Raw genomic sequence first — 19,322 nt, 5'->3', positions numbered from 1 at the left:
GCCTTTCTCTGGACTCCCCCTCTGGTAGCTCCACATTTCTCTTGAAAAACACCCAAAATACTAAAGAACTCAAAAAGAAACTGGAATAAATTCACTAACAAAACAACAAAAAAAGCCCAATTTTATTATGATGATTTGTGGGAGGCTTGACTCATGGTTTCTGAACAACGTGAGGTTGATCTATCACCAGCAGCACACTCCCCTGGCTGTGTTAATCCCCTTCTCAGACTCTCTGACTGTATCTATTCTAGAGGGATGAATAATGACCACTCCTCAGCTTAGTGTTATATGATAGCACTTATTTTCCTGAGTAGGATTTATGTTATATGAAGACTTATAATTCACATTTGGTCCTAGAAGTAATTAATTCAATTTCTCAACCTATAAACTAAATAGCTTGTGTCTCTGGGCAAGCCTACACACCTCTCCACGGGCTGCAATGCAGAGATCACAAGCCAGATGAGGTGAAGCTGGCTGCCAAACTGCAGGGAAAGGCCACAGAAGCACAGAGCTGCAGCTGAGCCTGCTGTGCTAGCAGGAGGGCTGAGAGCAGAGGCACACAGCCTCACACAGCAGGTAGGCTGCTTCTGTAATCTGGGATATTTTTCCTTCTCTCCTCCACCTGCGCTACAGGAATGGAAGGCACTGATGAGGATTTAAGCCAGGAACATGTGAACACTGATGTGCTGTGTGCTGAGTAAAGCACTGCTCTCTGTGTCCCAGGAGTACACAGCACCTACCAGCACTGCCAGAGTCCCTCATGCTGAGGAGGATGGGGTTTTCAGCAGGAACTGCAGCCTTCTACGTCTGGAGCAGCTGAGATTCCTACAGCCTTACCAGGCTATTGCGGAAATTAACTGTACCTTACTCAAAGTATTTCATGAAGAGAATCACTCCCCAGATGCAAGGCTTTCTCTGAAAGACAATACTTTCCAAATAGGTTCCGTATAGAGATGTAAGTCACTTATTCCCATGGATTTCAGAACAAAATACTAGAAACAATTTTAATTCTTTTGCCAAATGACGAGTCTGTAATTCTAGTTTCTATAGTTTCTGACATCCAATAACTGAATTAGAGCAAAAGAGAGTTAACCCATCTCACCTTCTACAGACAACACTCAGGCATTCCAATGCAGAAGTCCATTTCCCAAGCTCTATTTTCTAGTGTGTGTGTGTGTGTGCACGTCCACATATGAGAAAATGTGTGGCTTAATGAGCATTTACAGCTTTGACACAGCCAGAAAAGCCTCAGGCCTCCTATGAACTGCTTTGTTCTCCTAAGACATTTTATACAGCATATTCCATCTCCCATTTATCATAGTGCCATGGGAAGACACAACTGGCACGACATTTTCACCAGTGAATGCTGGAGTTTTTTGGGTTTGGGTTTTGTGGCTTTTTGTTTGCCTGTTTGCTTGCTTTGTTTTCGGTTTGTTCCTCCAGAGTCCATCAAATCTCATAACTCTCTGCTACTTTAAACTAATCTAAGAATTACTGTCAGAAAACAAAAACTGATTTGCAAGATAGCGTGCACTGCTGTGGAAGTAATCCCAGGTCCATGCTGAAATGTTCTTTTCATAAGCAACACCTGCCTCATGCTATTACATTAACCAAAGCCAAAAGCATCTATCTGCGATGAAAAATTTGCAGTCCAAAAAGTAGCTTACAGACAGTGGGCTCCAGGAACTCTGGCAGCAGAGCCTTGTGTATTACAGAACCACATAAAGCCAGCACCTTAATTTGTGGTTGAGTACAACCACCAAAGAAGGATCTGCAGTGGGTGGCAAGAACAGTCACAATTGTAAAGTAACCAAGAAAATAATAAGCTGTGTCCATAGGGAATAGAAATGCTATAATTTCAGAATTGCACGCTGCCATAAATAAGTGAGAGGTTATTTACTGAAGTACACAGCCTAGGTTTGCAATCACATGGCTATTCTGTGAGCACGCTTTTGAAAAGAAAGCTGAAATTGTTCGACAGCAGACACAGTGGCACCGCTTGCATTGTTCGGGCTAGCAGCAATGGTGCATTGCTATATGGTAGCTTTGTGGAAAAGGGAGTTCGTGCCACCTCCTTGAGTTTAGCCGTCTTAAATATAAACAATAAGGCTTCCTTTTCAAGTTGCAGTATTGGTATGTGGGAACAGGACAACAAGATCAGTCCTGCTTACCATTTCTCTCTGGAATTCGGGCAGAGTTTGTGACCGAGGGCTGGTAAGAGTGCCAAAAGCTAATTTTGCCGATGAGCAGTGCCAACCACCTTGGTCCTCAGAGGATTTCAACATGGCATTCTGGTACTTTTAATCACAGCAAGAGACTGGTTTTCACAGACTGGAGACTGGCTGTCTGATGATGTTTGCTGTAAAAGATACAACTTGGAAGAGTTTCAGGAAAGCATGTGTGAACTTCGTTTTATACTTCAGCAAGTTTGACCGGGTCATGATTATTCAACAAGTCAAGAATAAGCTGGTCTACATTCATCCCTTAAAATGCAGAGGAATTTGGCCCTCCAGTAAGTGCGTGCTTACTTTGATGGGTAGGACAACTTTCAAGCTGAGGAAGCTGAGGGGCGAGTAGGCAAGTCTGAAGACTGCTCTAATTACAGGGAGCTCTTTGGTACTGCAAAATTATCAGCAACGTGGCACTGATAGACTGATGAACTTAAACCACTTAAAGTTATATAAGCACAAAAGAAATCGCTGTTACACAATGTTACCAAATTGTCCCGGGCTGTTTTCTTATGTCACAACACGTATTTGTTGCCTCAGTTTGGGTTGTTTTGTTTTTGTTCTTCTTTTTAAATAGACAAGAAATACTTAAAAAAAAAAAAAAAAAAAAAAAAGAGACTTGACAAAAGTATAGAGAAAGCTTTAACTCAGGCAGGTCTTGCTGGTTACATTAGACGATGTTAACGTGTACGTTAGCAAACTATGCAATTTCTGCTTCAATTATTTATCAAGGGGAAAAAATGGATTTCTCACATTTCCCATTTCCACATTACTGGTACACACTCCTACAACACAGCAACCTTTAAGACATGCTGGCTGCTTCAAATCACACAGTAAGACTGCAAACTCTACCGGTTCACTTGGAAAACTCACTGATAAAGAGATGAGCGGTAATACGTAAGCTACAAAAGTTTACTAACTTCTGTAATACTGAATAGATATCATAAGATTCACAAGTCTTGATGAATGTCAGCGGGTGCACATTTTTCTGCGTAGAGGAATTCGATGCCACACCATTGCTTTATGCAAGCTTCCATGTCAGCCACCATGGTGTCAGACTGCCCCTCTGCTGCCACGCAGCAACAACATGGAATGGAATATCAGTGGGAAGGTTCAACCTCTGCTGCCATCCCACCAATATCCACCTCTGACGGCCTGGGCCACCCAAATAAAACAGGAGGCATTATTTTGTAGCAGCCCACTTAGAATGGGAAAATACTGCTAGCACAGTTACTGTTGTCATGATCCTTACTTCATAGCAGTGGGAATCCTCCTTAGCACTCCTTGAGTACTTCCTACACCAGAGCCACACCATGGACATAAAAATCCCAACACTACATTTCTATGGGTTTTCAGCCCCAGTTTTTTGGGCATCTGGAGGAATTCAATAATGGTACCTGCAAATGCATCACCCGTATTGTAACTCTCACACAGCTTGTTAGCAATTTCCTTCTTTCCCCTCGAGAATTACACACCATGCATAGATGTTATTTTGCTGGCAGCAGACAGTAAAAAGGAAATAGACTCCCATAAAAAACAAATGTGTAAAGCTAAAATCAGCATTGTCGTAGCAAAAAAAAAAAAAAAAAAAAAGTTTCCTTTATATATATCACTATTACTTTTTTTTCCACGCAGTAGTAGCTCCATCAGCATTAGGAGTTTGACATGAAAGCTGTAGGATGTTCATAGGCTACCAGAGCACTGCGACTTTCCTGGGTTTCCTTCACTCACTCCAAACAGATTCTGCCCTCCTTGTGATATGGAAGAAGCAGTATGGCTTCACCAAGGGCAAATCCTGCTTGACCAGCCCAGTGGCCTTCTATGATGGTGTCACTGTGACAACACATAAGGGGGAGAGCCAATGATGTCATCCGCCTCAACTTCAGTAAGGCCTAACATGGCACCCCACAACATCCTTCTCTCTAAATTGGAAAGGTATGGATTTGATGGTCTGATCAGTGAACAAAGAATGGGTGCAGGACTGAGTCCAGAGAGTGGGACAGGTCAATGGCTCAGTGTCTGGATGGGGGATCAGTGATGAGGTGTCCCACAGGGATCGGTGCTGGGAGTGATAACTCTGTCAGTATCTTCATCAGTGACACTGACAGTAGGTTGAGGGCACCCTCAGCAAGTTTGCTGATGACACCAAGCTGTGGGGTGCAGTCAACACATCTGAGAGACAGGATGCCATCCAGAGGGACCTAGACAGGCTTGAGCAGTGGGCCCAGGTGAACATCATGAGATTCAATAAATCCAAATACAAGATCTTGTGCCTGGGCTGCAGCAACCCTCACCACCAATACAAGATGGGGGATGAAAGGACTAAGCACAGCCCTGCTGGAAAAGACTTGAGGGTCCTGGTGGATGGGAAGCTGGTCATGAGCCAGCAATGTGCCCTCACAGCCCAGAAAGCCAACCATATCTCAGGCTGCATCAAAAGAAGTGGCCAGCAGGTTGAGGGAGGTGATCCTGCCCCTCTGCTTTTCACTGGTGAGGACTCACCTGGAGTACAGATGTGAAGTTCTCAGTACAGGAGAGATGTAGACTGGTTGAAGGGCATCCAGAGAATGGCCACAAGAATGACCCATGGAAAGGAGCACCTGTCCTACAAGGACAGGCTGAGAGAGCTGGGGCTGTTCAGCCTGGAGAAGAGATGTGAGGTGACCTGATAGAGGCCTTTCAGTATCTACAGGGGAGCTACAGGAAAGAAAGGCACAGACTCTTTAGCAGGATCTGTGGCAACAGAAAAGGGGGAAATGGCTTCAAACTCAGAGAGAGTAGATTTAAGTTGGACTTAAGGAACATGTCCTTTACAGTAAGGGTGGTAAGGCACTGGAATGCTTAGTGACATGGTTGATGCTCTGTCCCTGGAGACTTTCAAGACAAGGCTGCATCAAACCCCGAGCAACCTATTTTAGCTGTGCATGTCCCTGTTCTTTGCAGGGAAATTAAACTAGATAACCCTTAAAAGCCCCTTCTAACTCTAAGGATTTTAGAATTCTATGATCTAATAGAACTCTTTTAGCTATGAAAAGGCTTTGTCCTGCCAGTTGTCTGGTCTTTTTTAAAGAAAAGAGTTGGAGAGGTTATGTCTTCACCACTGTCTCCCTAAACCTTGCTACAGACATCCTGGACTGCTATACACTCAACAGTAAGGTAAACGTGGCTTCAGCAAGTGAAGGGCGAAATCTGCTGTATAGCAACACCTTTCCTTGTGCAGTAAGCTGTCAAACACTGTCTATGAGGCAGATTACTTTGTGCTCTGCTGTACAAAAGACTGTTGGTTCTAGCTGAAAGAAGCACATTCCCATGGAATGACTTTGGAGTAGATGACTCCAAACTCACCCCTAGCTCAACACACAGTAAGTGCTAAATACCCCTTCTCAAACTGGAACTACATCAAATGCTGTCATACTGACATCCTTCCATCTTTCTCATGGACTTCTTTTTGGACTTTTTTATTTTTTCATTTTTTGAGATTCTTTAAAGTGTCATCTATCACAACTAACTTCAAATTAAGACAGCCTTGATAAATGATTTCACTAGAAAACAGTCAGCATTGGTCACACCACCAAGCCTAAAAAGAAGCTATTTTAAAGTGGATTTCACACCATCCCTATCTATAAAATGTTTTAAAAATAGAACAAAAAGAGAAGAATCTGAGATGTTTCCCAAATAAAATTCACCCTGGCAACCATTCAAACAGCATAAACATTTTCATACAACTTACAGAAACAACATTAGGTAATGCTTTATGGTGCTCATTAAGCTATCATGTTCTAAATCACAGCCAGCATCAAGTGATTTCTTCCACTCCTGTACTATTTAAGTCTGGCAAATATGCGCTGTATATGAAAGGTGTCAAGTAAAATCGCCACAGGATATACTGGAAATCCCTGCACCAGCTGCATACTCCAACAGAAAGGAAGTGTCTTTCTGATTCTATAGCCTGATAACTCTGGAGATGCTGGAGGGCTATAGCAATCTTTGAAAATAAAGCTTCATTACACCTGCATGGAAAGGCGCATTTAATCCTCTTTAGAAGCTGATCCTACAATCCTACATTTCAGAAAATTGCTGAAAGCCATTGTGATTTCAATGGGAATTGGTCATTAACAGCACAGGTGCAGAGCATGCAATAGGCAGTGTCAGCATAACACCTTCCCACATTCTCTGGCTCTTAAGAATTCCATCTGATAATGGCAGAAGCAGGTTGTAACAGCAATTTTTTTTGCCACGGATTAAAGTGCTGCTCGTTTGGAGACATAATAGAGACACGTTCCTCTTCAGGACTTCATTTCCTCTGTGTATTAAAAGAAAGGAGCAAAAAATATCAAGTGCTTCCTATAGCTGAAAAGTTACCTTACACTGGCTTTCCTACAGACCCTTTCTGCCACTTGTAAAGTATCTGCATTCTTTACTGAATTCCTATATTGTTGGCATAAAAGTCAAATTTAATACAGCATTTACATCAGTGTGTATCAGGAAAATATATACTTATTAATTACAGTGTATATTAAATAAGTAAAGTGCATATTAAATAAGATCCTGTAATCATAACAGTAATAAATATTCCTGTCACGTGAAGTAAATCCCACATCGGTATTTATAACCAAATGCATCCTTGCCTGACCCTACTGGCATTTCACCAGCCAGCACCTATGATCTCCAAGCTGATCTATGCTTCCAATTTCCAAATAGCCAAGACTGATAAGATATTCTTTTTCAAACACAAGAAAGAATTGCACCAAAACCACTCATCCTCACTAAAACATCTCCTTACATAAATGGCAAGAGAATGGGGTTTCCCCATGAAGATTCTGAAGTAATATTCTGGAGGAGGTGCTAAGAACTGACAAGCCAATACATTAATGCCAAAGAGCAGAAGCACTAGAAGATCCATGCTCACAAAAGAGTAAATACTCTTACTGATAACATGCCAGTAAGATACTGAAAGTCATTTTCATCAGCAAAGAAATGAACAGAAATAACAGCAACAAAGCCTTAAGGCAGCCATCGAGGTATATAAGTGTATCACTAAATATACACCTCAAATTCTATTGAGTTCCTTTCATCTTTTGGAAGAAGGTACTGCAGCCCTGTTGTGACCCTTTCTCTGGTGATCAAAAACAGTTATTCACTTCCAAAGGAAACAACTTCTTATTTTAAGGTGCATAAGCAGCAGAAAACATTAAGCATTTGTATTTACTCAGAAGCCAGTGTGTGAAAAGATCTTATTTGTTTTGGTAAGGTAAACTTTACACAGTAAATCAGTGAGCTGCTGTCTTCACTAATTACACAGATGAAAGCAATAGTACAGGATATGTGTTTGCATATTCTTTCTACTACATTTTAATAAGCAATGAGATCCCAACTCAGCAACATCTCAATAGTATTGATGGTACATGTATATAACTAAGCAGTTTGCTGGGCTTATTTCTCATTCTAAAGTACCTCTGTAAATTTCACATTACAACCCCGCTCAGAAATGGACTGGAACAACTATGTTATATGACACAGTAGCTTATGACAAGTTAACGACAAACAGAAGATTTCCTATAATTGAGTTCTTTGATAAACCTCAAGAAAATTTTTTAAGTTCCAATTACAGAAATATAATCAACTTCAAAAAGGTGGTGAGATTTACTTAAATTAGTTCTTTTCTGATGCAAGTATTTCTATTTAGAGGATCTGGTCCATAGAACATTTAAACACTTAGGAAAGCATCAACAAATTCAGGTTCTGGGACTGAACTGACAGGAAAAGGTAAGTGAATAGGCCTCCTACATCTCAAATGGCAGCTGGGGGCATATGGATGTATTAGGATCAATACTGCTACTCCACTGACACCACGCTCCTGATGCTGGGGATGCTGCCTGTATCGCTAGGTGAAGCGCTGCCTTCGGTTCCAAAACATGCAGACTCTACTGCCACTCCAAGGCAGGGGGAGGTACAACACTATGTAGGTCTACCTGCTTTTATCACTAGGACAGGCAAAATTATTATTAGTCCAGATCCTCTCAAAGCCAGGTTTACACTCCTAGAGCCAAGCAGACAGCTTTGAAGCTTCTGCTCCAATAAGAGCTTCCTCGGGCCTCCTCCCACCATAATCACACACAAACACAATGTCATTTTATCACAAAACTCATCAGTCCGTTACCAATTTTCTGCCAGCAGGCATTTCAGTCGAAGAAAAATTCTGTTAACTTGAATACACAAGTTATCACAAAACAGAAATATTAACAAATTACTGTAGAACTATAACCAGTGTTCTGCAAGCAATCTACACCCTAAAGAAAACCACCTTCCTTTGGTCCCCATAAATAATGTAGATATCAATACAGCAAATTCACAAAAGATATGGATACAACAGAACGACTCCTGAGCTACACAGATATTAGTTCTGCACAGTGACTTAACTTGCCTAGTTTAAACCACATAATTCATACAAGCTATGAAAGTCGAACATCATCAAATCCAATCACCCATCAGTTTGTTATTCACCTATTTTAATTGCTTACCACGATTTATTACTTACTTTCCATCTACTTCGGGTCTTTTGCACACGCAGTGAAACTTGCCACCAAAATCTATATAAAGGTCATCTTCTACAATCTGGAATATTTGACCAATGGCGATTTTATCTTTGGCAGGTCCCATCTGAATCAAAGGTGAGCGTCTCAACATGGATGCAAAGGATTCTGTTCTCTCTGAAGGAACCTACAGATACAGAAAAGTATCATTTCAAAAAAGATTATTATCTCGAGGAGAAAATAAATCAAACTTATAGCACAGAAAAAGGCTTCATTCACTACATTGCAAGTAAAGATTTCGTGCCTCTGGTGCATTTTTATTAAGACTTCTCGGGAGACACCTGTAAATTTCTCCAACCCAAAATATTTCACATATTGAAGACTAAGTCTAAGACTACAACATATTCTACTACTGGTTGGGCAAATTCATGAGCGTATTCAGAATCTGTGGCCCCTCAAAGCCCTGCTCAGTACAGAGGAACCTGGGCCTGAAATTGCCCCAAAAAGTTGGATATTAGGAAAAAATTCTTCTCTGAAAGAGTGGTAATGAATTCGAATAAGCTGCCCAGGGGGATGGTGAGGAAAACATCCTGGACATGTTCAAGAAACACGTGGAGATGTGGCATCAAGGGACGTGGTTAGTGGGAATAGTGGTGATGGGTTGACAGCTGGACTACATGATCTTAGAGGTCTTCTCCAACCTTAATGATTCTATTAATTCAGGGGATGAAGTTTAACTAAATCACACCCCTCTTACCAGTAAGAAAGCAAGAGTAATCTAGAATTTGTAAACAAGGCAGTATAAACTCTCTTTACACTTACTAAGCCCTCAGAACAGAGGCTAGCACTGACTGTTTCTCCCTGGCTTTCCACAACACTGTAGTACAGAGCAGAGAAGTGGGCAACAATCACATTGTAGCGTGTAACACAACAGCAGAGGTAATGCACATCAGGCATTTTCTTCCTTTGTCACAGAATGGCTTGGGTTGGAAGGGACCTCAAAGATCACCCAGTTCCAACCCCCTGCCAGGGGCAGGGTTACCACCCACCACATCAGGCTGCAAGTTATTTAAACCAAAGAATCAAACTAGCAAAGTAGGATTTCATACACAAGTGTTACTATCATACACAGTTTCAAGCATAGGAATTTTCAATGTAGTCGAAATTCAAATTGATAGAAATGAACTGCAGGGGACACATTTGTGAAAGCTTCAAGAATGAATGCAAAACAGATGAATCAATAAGAGGAAGTACATACACGAGATGTATCATACGAATGGATGGGGCTGTAGTAATAATCTACATGCAACTTAATTCAACATATCATAGAATATCTCTGTGGTCCCTTCCAACCCACACGAGACTACGATACTATGATACTATGATCATGTCATAGAATGGCCTGGGTTGGAGAGGACCACTATGATCATCTAGTTTCAACCCCTCTGCTATGTGCAGGCTCACCAACCACCAGACCAGGTGTAGGAGTGAAGAAGCAGACCCACACAGATGCCATAAGCTTGCATTTAAAGTGTGCAGGGACTCGAAAATACATATAATTTAAATCCAGAATGGCAGTATACATGATGTTGAAGACAGAGACAAATGCTGGCCTGCAACTAGACTTGTGTCACTGATAAATCGCATCCATATCTTTCCTGCTCCTTTCATACAATGGCACACTGTATGCGGTACCACAAAATCACAGGGGCTGGAAAGCACCTCTGGAGATCATGCAGTCCAACCCCCCTGCTAAAGCAGGTTCCATATATTAGGTTATACAAGAAAGCACCCAAGCAAGTTCTGAATATCTCCAGATGAGATTCTAGTTAATAACATCATTCTGTCTCCCCAGCAGGAAAAAACATAGGCCCAAAGATCTCCTCCCCCATGCAAACTCGCCTGGGAAATAATCTCTGTACACAACACACAAGTGCTGTATTTATACACTGATAGATGTATTGGTTCCTTCCTAGAATATAAAGTCAGCGAGACCCAACTTAGCTCTTGTACCAAGAATTCAGTTGTCATTCTTCACTAAGGACAGTTTTCCAAGAAAATAGTGCAATCTACTTCAATGGTATCACTGGTCTACACGTCCAGTTTTCTTCACTCTGCTCCCAGGAGAGGAACTTCTCAGGAGCATGAAGGTTTAATTAAGTCTACAAGAATCATGGAAAGACTCTATTGAAACATCCCGTGAAGAACACTGCTGGGAACAGCCTAGAAACAAAGAACAAGCTAAAACACTGTATTTTTTCCAATTCTTTGCATAATCAGTGCGGGTGACGGAGCACTGGAACAGGCTGCCCAGGGAGGTGGTGGAGTCTCCTTCTCTGGAGATATTCAAGACCCGCCTGGACACCTACCTTTGCAACGTGGTGTAGGGAACCTGCTTTGGCAGGGGGGTTGGACTCGATGATCTCTAGAGGTCCCTTCCAACCCCTACAATTCTGTGATTCTGGATCTAAAGAAGCTTTCATCAGGAAGGAACTTACCCCAGATTTTTAAAGAGATTTAATGGCGTTTTGAGGAGTCCTTTCTTTCACAATTCCTAAATCTCCTTACCTGCATTCCCCACAATGGAGCTAGAGAAAAACAGTAAGGTAATAGAATAGTACTCTTCTCTGACTGTCACCGAGCATTACCCATACAGCTGGGATACATGCAATGAATTGATCACTCATCTAGTTACAAAAGCTGGAGATCATGAAAGAGTCAGAAGCTCAAACAGAACATTATTTTCAAGAACCTGAAGGGTAAAGACTTTTTTCTTCCCTTAAACTCCTAGACTGTTTAATGTGCCTTCTAATTTCCTAAGGTTGAAGGTTATTCATAAATCTTTGGATGCCTTCCGCTCGCTCTGCACATAGTTTATAGTGATAAAAATGCAGCTTTTTCAATCATAAAACATTCTGCACTATTATAAATACTAAGCAGAGAGTTTAAAAAGTAATAGATTTAAATGCCAGTGAGGTCCAGATGAAAGGACTCACTCCAATGGAGGAAAGAAGCACACAGATTCTGGAGCAAAGCCTGTGACTATACAAGCAGGGTGGTCCTATCCCACCCACTGCACAAGATATCTTTAAACCCTAGTGACATGTTTTGTGTTTGCTTGCAAAGACAAGCAGCTCGCATGTCAGAATGCACGAGATATGGATGAAACATGGAGAAGTGAGATGGGAGATTGCACTTGTCATACACAGATCCCTTCCAACGTAAGCCATTCTGTGAGTCTATGAGATCAGAAGTACAACTGCAAACCATCACCTGGGCATTCACGTGAGTAGCAATGCAGACATAAGCATTGCAGAGAATTTAATAAATGAAGTTCAGACTGTTTGCCAATAGATTCAACTCAGAGTCCAAACTGGATCGCCACAAATACAGATCTCTTCAGTTTCCCTAAAATAAGAGACTTCTCCATTTAATCCCATGAGAACACAATGGTAAGAAGGCAGCATATCATTCTTGCTAATAAAGGGTTTGGAAAATTAACTACCATAGAAAAACTGAAACAAAAGCAAGATTTGTGTTATTTAATAAAGCTACTGAAGGAAAACAGCCCAAAGAGAAAGCATTAAAAAAGGACCCATGATTCAAAGCAGAAATAAAAGCAGTGATTCAGGGGGAAAAAAATCTTTGATTAATGACTGTAAAGCCACAAAGGACAGCTCTAAAAGCAATCAAGGAGAAAACTGGAAACTTCCCTGACAGAAAGCAAGAAGATATTAACAAAAAGATTCCTACAATTTCCTTTCTTCGCAAAGAATTTCTATGGGCAGACTCTGTACAGAAGGCTTGTGAACCATCTCACACTATGATGATCTGAACTCTTCGGGGGAAGCATTTTAGCTGCAGGGAATGCAATATCTTCTAGCATTAATCATTTAGAATCTACAGCCCAGCACAAGAAATAACAGAAAGCTCTATGTGGGATCACAACGGAGCAGATGCCAAACATTTATCTTCCCAGCTTTAAAGTCTCCTTTGCTCTTCTGCACATAATGTCCTGAAGACAAAGGGATTTGGACATTTAGGGAAAAGCAGCATTTCTGAAGGCACAAACAACAGCAGAGAAATTCCAGCAGGAACATATCCATAAAGCGTATTTTTTTCATTAAAATAAGGTGATGTATCGACAATAGAACCATGGAGTGGTTTGGGTTGGCAGAGATCTTTAATGTAAGAGCACAACACCTCAAAATGTAGAAGTAAATCTCAGAATTGATGACTGAAAAAGGCAAACAGCTCATTTGCCTAGAACAGGATAAAGGAAATTGACTGCTATGCTTCCATTCTTATCTTTATTAAATCTTTATTCATTCAAAAACTCACATATTCAGGCTTTTAATTGTCCTGAGGTATTTCCCATCACAACCTTAAAATTAAACGTATCCCCAAAGAACCACCAAAAAGCAAAACAAACTTTTTCAGCCGTTCCAACCAAAAGAGGAACATCCATACATTTCCCCCAGCACAAAGCAGAAATGTGCTTTCAGTTTAGGAAGCAAAATAAACAAATCGCTTCAGCCAAAAAGGCTGGAAGTAAAACTGAAATGAAATGCTTCAGCATCCCTTATGAAAATCACAGAATGACCCGGGTTGGAAGGGACCTCAAGGATCATGTCGTTCCAACCCCCCTGCCTGGCAGGGCCACCAAACATACACCTTTACTAGATCAGGTTGCCCAGGGCCCTGTCCAACCTGGCCTTGAACACCTCCAAGCAGCGACTGAGTGTTCTGGCAAAGCATCATTTACTTTTCACTGAAGATATTAGGATTTTCGGCAACTAATTCACTGTGCAGCTCTAATGATTTGTAAGGTATTCTCTTTAAAACCTTGGCTGCTTGCTTTTATTCAATAGTACAGACTGAGCATCAAGCAGCACAGCTATAGAGGCCCAAGTATCTGCATATCCTCCAGGACCAGGTGACTTCTGACTCACACATAAATCTGCCCCTTATTAACGTTATATAAACTACGCTCTGCTGTGTTGGAGTCTGGATTTTATGTTATATAAATGTTAGTCGTGTCTCTGTATCTCTTCTCTTTGCAATGATCATGTACTTTCAACCCCCGTGCTATGTGCAGGGCTGCTAATCATCAGACCAGGCTGCCCAGAGCCACATCCAGCCTGGCCTTCAATGCCTGCAGGGATGGGGCACCCACAGCCACCTTGGGCAACCTGTTCCAGTGCTCACCACTCTCAATACAGAAATACGCAGCCCATGGGCAGTCCCACAGCTCGGCGCAGCGCGGCTCCCCCCTGCCGGCCATACAAGCGCCAGTCAGGGCAGCGGTTGGGAAGCTGATGTAGCAAGAGCTGCGCTTCTTAGCGATCAAAAGTCATAACTGATAATGAGAATCTCCACAAAGTGAGACGAGCCGACAGATCGGAGCAAACGGGAACACGAAGCCGCCACGGCGGCGATGCGGGGCGGCAGCGCGGCACTGAGGGCAGCACAATCCGCCCCTCCTCGCCGCGCCCTCACCTGTCGGGGATCCATGGCCGCGGTGCCTCCAGCGCTGCCCGGCCGCCTCCGCGGCTGCTGCCGGAGCATGGAGGCGGCCGGCGTCTCGTCAGGCGGGATCCCGCTGCACCGCCGCCTCGCTGCCGTCAGCAGCCGCCATTGGGCGCCCGCCCGCGCGGCTGCCCGGCTCCAGCCCGGCGCCGCCATGTTGTCCCGCGTGGTGGGCGGGCACGAACCATGACCCCTTTGGGCGCATGCGCCGGCCGCCATCTTAGAGGGGAGGGAGAGATGGCGCCAGCGGCACCTGGCGGACGTGACGCTTCGAGCTCGGCCCATCGGCCCTGTGACCCACAGCAACACCACACAGACACTACGTTACACACATAATGGTTTTATTGAACTTCGGGCATGTAATTGAGCGTATATACACTGCAACTGACATGCTAATAAAGGCGGGGAACCTTTATTCTATACATCTGCAGCAGGTGAAGGAGCACAGATTTCACACACAGCTGTTTCAAAGCTGGTTTCCAGTTCTAAGAACAGCGATAAACACATTTTTTGCCAGAAATAATGATCTTACCCACATCTTGTGTCAGAAACAGAAAGCAGAATCTGCAGAGAACGATGGCATAAAGCAACAGGCGGGAGAGCAGCCCTCGGACACTGGGCACTGCCTTTAGGTGTTAACAGCATCAGTGCCCTGCTCCTACAGGGCCCTCACAGCTACAAACAGATGTGGCATTTTATCAATGGCCAGACTACAAGGAAAATAACATTAGCACTCGAAAGCAAGTTGATGCCTAAGAGAAAACCCACTTTCACGCCCAGACTTATCCTCACATTCCCGTTGGTGTAAATGTGACACTACTGTGTAAATTAAGGTGACTCACAGCTGATCAGGAGATCCTAACAGTATGTTTTCCCCCCAACATTTCATACAAAATGCAGTGTTGAAAGCATCATCATCACTGAACTAAACCAGCACTAATAGGCATCTTGCTAACAAAGCCTTCCTAGTTGGGTAACCCACAGACAAGTCCCAAGTTCTAGATGTTATGCATTACCCCCCACTCGCATCTCTTGGAAGCTTTTAACTCAATACATTCCCACAGGGCTGTAAGCCTGATAAAAATAACATTTTTAAAGCCTGCTGAAGGCCTCTCGAAGCTGTGAGTGTCCCTTCTAAGTCTGGTGTCCCATGCAGGCAACACTTAACTGAAATAATGAGAAGGGAGTGCAGTAGCAAGGTTCAGTTTGGCAGCAGTGGTAGATTCAAAATGATTAAGTTGAACAGTAGCTACAGATTCAAAAAGGATTATGTATCCACACGTATGTACAGTATAATTAACTTCTCCAAAGAGTTTTTCATCGCTGTATTTCAAAGGCTGCCTTCAAATAAGGGATAAGTCCTTTAAATGCTTGAAAGGCATAAAAATTCCCTTCCCCACGCAAAACCCCAAACAAGCAACATATTTTAGTTTCAAAAATAATCTGAACCCACAACAAGCTTGGTATCAATTCATATGTTACAACAGCTACGTGCTAAAGAAAAGCACATCTGGTGGAAAGAGCACAGACGATGTTACAAGTGTGCTTGGTTCCTGCTTGCAGCATCTGGCAGTGGGTAGCAGGACAGAGGCAGAAATCTCAGTGCGTCTCCTCCTGTGTCTCTTCTGCAATCGTTTCTGTGGCACTGGCATTGGCAGCTGAGTTCAGAACTTCTCCAAAGTCCCCGCTGGCAGGTTTGCTTCCTCCAACTTTAGACTAAACCATAAGAAAGAGCCTTAGTATAAAATTGCAGTTATTTGGCACGCAGATTAGCTGCACCTCTGCACAAAGCGGCTTAATAACCCTCTTCTGCTCAACTCTTCCAGGAGCGAGCTACATCTGAAGGTTATTTGGACAAGATCTTAATCATAAGGATCTGGAATGGTTTTCAGTTGAGGCTGAGAGCACATCTCGAGTACCACAGTGAAACCCAGCAGCTATGATACTTTTACAAGGCAACATGTTTACCTTTTTATTTCTCTGTGCAGTATGTACTGTGTGCTGTGGTGTGAGCTCTAGCAACACTCAGCTTGCTAGACAGCATTAGATCCACATGCTATTTTTTGCATGCTTCTCACCTAACCCAGCCAGTGAGCCCAAAAGTCAAACCCGAATCTAATTAAATGTAGTAGTAATTTTTAAAGGGCGAGTTTGCTTTTTGCTTTGTTTGCTTAATTTGGAGAAGCTACTTATAGTTATTTCTTGCATTTAAAGTTTTCCGAAGTCAATTCATATTTACAAACACTGCAAAATTTAGGCATGAAGACCTTGCACATCAGAAACAAGGCAAGCATCCCAAGCTGTGCTATGTATTTTCAGTATATAACACTAGCTATGTTATACTAGCTGTCTGTGGAGGTTAGATACAGGTAAACCCACCTGATTAAGCCATTTTCCACATTTGTTTTCTTCTCAAGTCATTAGGCAGAGAAACTGTTTCCCCTGTACTTAAGAAGACATCACCTAAGAGCCCTTGACAATTTACCAATAACTTTAAAATTCAAGCAAAAAAAAAAAGTCACCCAGAGCTCACAAAGGTCTTTTCTCCACATTCACAGCTCCACAATCACCAAGTCACACTTACCTTCAAGGTTTCAACTTTTTCCTCAAAGGATTTGAAAGTAGGAGAATTTCTAGGGGACAAAAAGGAACCACAGAATTAAAAACACATCTAGTCAGTGTATAAACATCAGAGAACAAGCAAACAGTGTTTTTTTTTCCAGTGTCAACATGCATTTTGTTTGGGGCTTTTTCCTTATTTTTAAGGATAGCCCAAAATAGCTTATAACTGGATCTCTACTTATACTACGAAACTAAAATTCAACACTCAAGCTGCAGCTCATTCACACCTTTTGCAATTAGCAATTGCCAGTATCAACACTAGCTTCTTTAATGACAAGATGGAAGGGAAAACAGCAGGTTTGTGGCTTATGGGTTAGAACACTTTGCCATCCTGAATAAAACTTGGCTGAGTTGGGTTCTTTGGGGGATTTATTTTGTTTGGTTTTTTTTTGCTTGTCATAGGAAAATAACTTTAACAGGTTGTGTGTTTAATTAACAGAACAGTTCACAGTGCTAACGTAAGTTTATGGAGACTCCCCTTTGCCTTTTAATTGCTAGAGACAGCTGTGATTATAAATGCACGAGAAGAGCAGGACAGCTCACAGTGTTCAATATTGAGGTTCAGTGTATTGTTATTACTAGGATCAAAAGAGTGCCTTAATACTCCAATTAGCTGCCACTGCTGCCTTCCAGTTTGTACAATAGCTCGTACAGTTTCCTGCCTCGTGTAGAGTGGCAAATGCTTGCCTTTGCTGGACCAAGACTAAATTTTTTACTTGCTTTCATAGACAGTTGTAACACCAAGCAACTGTCTTTTAAACTTCCAAAATATTACAGGTCTAACAAGAAGATAGAAGTTGTTACAGCTCTCTAAAGAGCAGGAAAGCACACTCAGTCGCATTCCAGGTGTGAAATACCATCACTGTTAAGCAGAAATAAATGTCACCCTACACATCAGTATATGAAATCCATTCATTTTTTATCTGTTAGTTAAATTCCTTTTTGATTCCACACTTGACAACAAATACACCCAACAGCTGGATTACGCATACGTTACCTCATAATAGGCATGCTAATCGAATGTTGTATGGAGCGTATACTAAATTGCCAGCATTAAGAAAAAAAGAAAGCAAGAAGTTAGTTGAAGTGACAGAGGAGAAACTGGCTTAGAAAGATGACTTACCGGACACCACCTTTGGTAAATAGTCATATAAAAACAGTTTGGGTTTGCTTTTTAAAATTGCTTAGCCATGCACACATGAGTACAACAGAGCAAAAGCTGCAGCTCCTTCCTTTCCAAATGTATTGAGGTGCCATGCTTGTTAGAGAGTACATATTCTTTCTTTTCTTCTTTTTAGCTGCAGTCTGTCTACCTGTTAAGTCTTCCAAGCAATGAGACATGCTGCATTCACAGTTGTGATGATATCAAGTATAAAGCAAACACTTAAGAGTTATCGGTCAAGTCCTCCTACTCCAAGGATTAGCCCACTTTGTGTTCCCACTTCGATACAACACGTTTCACACTCATCAATATAAAATCAACTAACAGGAGAGAGCAGATCCACCCATCTATATTCAAAGGTTCTGGGTGGGGACAAGGAGAAAGTCCTAGTTCCAATGCTGATCTGAAACTCATGAAGATTTGTGTAACCTGCCAGCATTGCCATACTGACAACATGTACCTATTCCTATTAAATGACTGGAGTTATACTAAGGAGCTCCAAGATAACTTCAAAGACCAACAGTTTCATGCGCTGAATGAAACACATGCTAACAAATTGCCTTAAGGTTGGGACCCCTTAAGGCAGATGCACATCTGAAGGATACTGTGGGTGCACAGTACTGGAAATCAGAATCACAGAGGCCTGATGCTGTCCTGACACATCAGCAAGGTGCAGCCACGTTTTATCCCCTTACCCTACACCCCTTTTCTGCTGTTTTTCACCTTCACTGATGTTGCAGCTTCAGCCAAGTTGTTTTTAGAGCACACGTAGATGACGATCTCCACAAGCACCATCTGCATTCTTTGCTCTTTGACACAGATTACTAGAAATTCTGGTTTTGCTGCTTTTGCCAAGTTTCAGCATAGAACTAGGTTGATATTACCCAAATCTTCATGCAGTCACACTGAGCCACATCCACTTAGCCTACAAGAAATGCCTGGCTACTTGCAAAGTTAAAGACTAAAGAGGGTGAAAATTACCTTTGTTTCTCCACACTGACAACATGCAAACCTGCTTGCACTGAAAAGCAGCAAGCTGTGGTATATTGCGTGTCTTTTAACAGCTGCCTAGAGAACTTTAGTTCAGTCCCACAGAGATCACTTAATGGAAGAACTATTCAGGTCCCAAAATGTTAACCTGTTATGTAATATACAAAACATCCTGAATATGTGCAAAGTGTCACTGCAGTAAATGGTTCTGGCACAGAATGATTTGGTTCGCAAGAGAACTGGATTAGATAAGTGAAG

At 42.2% G+C, this 19,322-nt stretch overlaps 2 protein-coding genes across 14 annotated transcripts in view; both read right to left on the bottom strand.

The window, feature by feature from the left end:
* MRPS28 (mitochondrial ribosomal protein S28) overlaps positions 1-14,590 on the bottom strand; it is a 49,230-nt gene extending 34,640 nt beyond the window's left edge. Inside the window, exons 1-2 of the mRNA XM_015855839.2 lie at positions 14,261-14,590; positions 8,767-8,948 (exon numbers count right to left, since the gene is read on the bottom strand). Coding sequence (XP_015711325.2) covers positions 8,767-8,948; positions 14,261-14,575 — 497 coding nt within the window. The 5' untranslated portion in view covers positions 14,576-14,590. The remainder of the gene's footprint in view (positions 1-8,766; positions 8,949-14,260) is intronic.
* A 24-nt stretch (positions 14,591-14,614) lies between these two features.
* The window catches only part of TPD52 (tumor protein D52), a 36,794-nt gene continuing 32,086 nt past the window's right edge, over positions 14,615-19,322 (bottom strand). For 7 of the 13 annotated variants that reach the window (XM_085537260.1, XM_085537259.1, XM_085537261.1 and 4 more), the window contains exons 5-6: positions 16,875-16,923; positions 14,615-16,006 (exon numbers count right to left, since the gene is read on the bottom strand). In XM_085537260.1, the coding sequence (XP_085393386.1) occupies positions 15,890-16,006; positions 16,875-16,923 (166 nt within the window). In that variant the 3' untranslated portion in view covers positions 14,615-15,889. Of the gene's footprint in view, positions 16,007-16,874; positions 16,924-17,909; positions 17,952-19,322 lie in introns of all 13 variants that reach the window. The other 6 variants (XM_015855837.3, XM_015855833.3, XM_015855826.3 and 3 more) reach the window with 1 other exon arrangement.

This window comes from Coturnix japonica, chromosome 2, assembly GCF_054131305.1.
Source record: "Coturnix japonica strain WE chromosome 2, WE-NBRP24, whole genome shotgun sequence".
Classification (NCBI taxonomy): domain Eukaryota; kingdom Metazoa; phylum Chordata; class Aves; order Galliformes; family Phasianidae; genus Coturnix; species Coturnix japonica.
Note: the sequence above shows the minus strand (reverse complement) of the source record. Positions and strands in the feature narration are given on the sequence as shown.